General features: G+C 48.2%; 1 protein-coding gene across 1 annotated transcript; it reads right to left on the bottom strand.

Annotated features, from left to right (window-relative positions):
* Positions 1-217: 217 nt before the first annotated feature.
* On the bottom strand, positions 218-2,308 carry LOC135879876 (uncharacterized). Its single transcript, XM_065405911.1, has one exon. It carries the CDS (start codon positions 2,306-2,308, stop codon positions 218-220), a length of 2,091 nt encoding a protein of 696 aa, XP_065261983.1.
* Positions 2,309-2,897: the final 589 nt, after the last annotated feature.

Raw genomic sequence — 2,897 nt, 5'->3', positions numbered from 1 at the left:
GCAGCTCCCATTGACTGTGGTTCCCATCAAGGGGTGCTACAGAGCTGGTGCTTGGGGCGGGTGCAGCGTGTGGAGCCCCCTGGCTGCCCCTACACGTAGGAACCGGAGGGGGGACATGCTGCTGCTTCCGGGAGCTGTGCGGAGCCATGGCAGGCAGGGATCCTGCCTTAGCCCCACTGTACCGCCCACCAGACTTTTAATGGCTCGGTCAGTGGTGCTAACTGAAGCTGCCAGGGTCCCTTTTCAACAGGGCATTCCGGTCAAAAACTGGACACCTAGCAACCCTAGCAAGTTGAACTAGTGTAAAACCAGTGTGAATGAGAGGAAATCTTTGATCAGTTTCTTGTAAACAGAGGGGCAAGTAAATTTGTCTCTTCTTCCAGCTAATATTCCCACCGGTAGAAGAACTCTTCCACTCCATAGACTGCTCGACTATGATGCGGAGCGTTGCTATCTGGTCCGCGCATGATCTATTTTGCCGGAAACCTGCTTGCTCATCTCGTAGCTGTGGATCGACGGCATCCTTCATTCTCTCTAAGAGGACTCGGTTGAAGACCTTCCCTGGCACCGACAGAAGTGTGATTCCTCTGCAGTTGGCACAATTGCTGAGGTCTCCTTTCTTGGGGATTTTAATAAGATATCCCTCTTTCCAGTCCGCCGGAATCACTTCTTCTTCCCATATCTTCTCAAAGAGGGGGTACAGCATTTCCACTGAAACATCCAGATCTACTTTCAGGGCCTCTGCTGGAATATCGTCAGGTCCAGCCGCCTTCCTATTCTTCATCATAGTGATGACTTTTCTGATCTCATCTCTGGTTGGTCTGTCACAATTGATTGGAAGGTCTTCGCTGGCTGGGTCAATGTCTGGTGGATTTAATGGTGCTGTTCTATTCAGGAGTTCCTCAAAGTGCTCCGCCCATCTGTTCATCTGTTGTTCTATTTCTGTTATAGACTTTCCCTGCTTGTCTTTGACGGGACGCTCTGGCTTGCTGAACTTTCCAGACAGTCGCTTGGTGATGTCATACAGCTGTTTCATATTACCATTGTATGCTGCCTGCTCCGCTTCTGCTGCCAGTCCATCCACATAATCTCTCTTATCCTTCCTAATATTCTTCTTCACTACTCTATGGGCTTCAGCATACTCTTTTTGCGCTTTAGCCTTTGCTGCTCTAGTCCTGCTGTTATTAACTACTGCCTTCTTCTTCTTTCTATCTTCTATCTTAGTCAAGGTCTCTGCTGTGATCCACTCTTTCTGCTGGTATTTCTTAATTCCAAGCACTTCCTGACATGCTGACCTAAGTGTCTCTCTCACTTTCTGCCATCTGTTGGATACACTGTCTTCCTCTTCCTCAGACCGATCCTGTAGTACTGAAAACTTATTCTTCAGCGTCAGTCCAAAATCTTCCTTGATCTTATGATCCTTCAAAAGGCTGATGTTGTACTTCGCTTTTCTATCTAACGCGTCTATCCAGTTCTTCTTCAGCTTCAGCTTCAATCTGGGCACCACTAAATGATGGTCGGACGCTACGTCTGCTCCTCTTCTAACTCTAACGTCCTGCAAAGATCTTCTGAACTTCTTGCTAATACAGACATGATCGATTTGGTTTTCTATCGTGCCTGCTGGCGATACCCAGGTACTCTTGTGGATCCGCTTGTGAGGAAAGATGCTACCTCCTATGACCAGGTTGTTAAGTGCACACAGATCCACAAATCTCTCTCCATTCTCACTCATCTCTCCCAGAGCGTGGGTCCCCATGGCTTGTTCATATCCTGTGTTGTCAGGTCCAATTTTGGCATTAAAATCTCCCATAAGGATGGTAATGTCTTTGTCTGGGAGAATCTCTAATATTTTCTGAAGTCTGTTGTAAAAATAGTCTTTGTCCCCCTCTTCACTGTCATTGGCTGGAGCATAGCACTGTACAACGTTCATCTTAATCCTCTTCATTTTAGTTCTGAAGGATGCTGTGATGATCCTGGAACCATGTGCCTCCCAACCAATCAGTGCTCTCTCTGCCTGCTTGGACAACATGAAGCCTACTCCCTGTGTGTGGGGTGCGTCGCTCTCTTCATGTCCGGAATACAGCAACAGCTCTCCTGTCAACAGTCGTCTCTGTCCAGCTTGCGTCCATCTTGCCTCGCTAATGCCTAGTAGGGTCAGGTTGTTGCTCCTCATCTCTGCTGCGACCTGCGACGTCTTTCTTGACTCATACATGGTCCTCACGTTCCATGTACCGATGGTAATCCTCCTGGTTGCAAGAAGGGTAATCGGCTTAGTGGCTTCCTCACGACTTTCAACACCCAGCGCCATGCGTCTTCGAGTTGAAGACCCTTCTTTTTCCAGGCTAAAAGTCTCTGTTATCTCTATTGTTGGCGTTTCTGTAGCAAGTTGATTTTTTTACGGGGTGGAGTTGCTAGCCCCACGCCCAACCCTCCTCCTTTATCCTGACTTGGAGTGGAGCGGAACTCCTCGTTGTACATCAATTTTGTTGACTATGAGAAAGCATTCGATAGCGTGGATCGAGAGACTCTCTGGAAGCTCCTTCGGCTCTATGGCATCCCAGCAAAGGTGGTCAACCTGATTAAGAACTTATATGACGGCACACACTGTAGAGTGATCCATGGAGGGCAGCTTACAAACAGCTTCCAGGTGCGAACCGGAGTCAGACAAGGATGCTTGTTGTCACCATTTTTCTTTCTCCTTGTCATTGATTGGATTATGAAGACATCCACTTATGAGCATAGGAATGGAATCCAGTGGACGTTGTGGACCCAGCTTGATGACCTGGACTTTGCCGATGACCTTGCACTCCTTTCGCATAGCAAACAGCAGATGCAAGAGAAGACCAACGTAGTGGCAGCCACGTCATCACAGGTTGGCCTCAACATCCACAAGGACA

The sequence above is a fragment of the Emys orbicularis genome, chromosome 6 (assembly GCF_028017835.1).
Source record: "Emys orbicularis isolate rEmyOrb1 chromosome 6, rEmyOrb1.hap1, whole genome shotgun sequence".
Lineage (NCBI taxonomy): Eukaryota > Metazoa > Chordata > Testudines > Emydidae > Emys > Emys orbicularis.
This window is presented reverse-complemented; position numbering and strand designations above follow the sequence as displayed.

What these genes read in the sequence shown, in the direction of transcription:
- LOC135879876 (XM_065405911.1), bottom strand. Translation starts at nt 2,308, where the DNA reads ATGGCGCTGGGTGTTGAAAGTCGTGAGGAAGCCACTAAGCCGATTACC.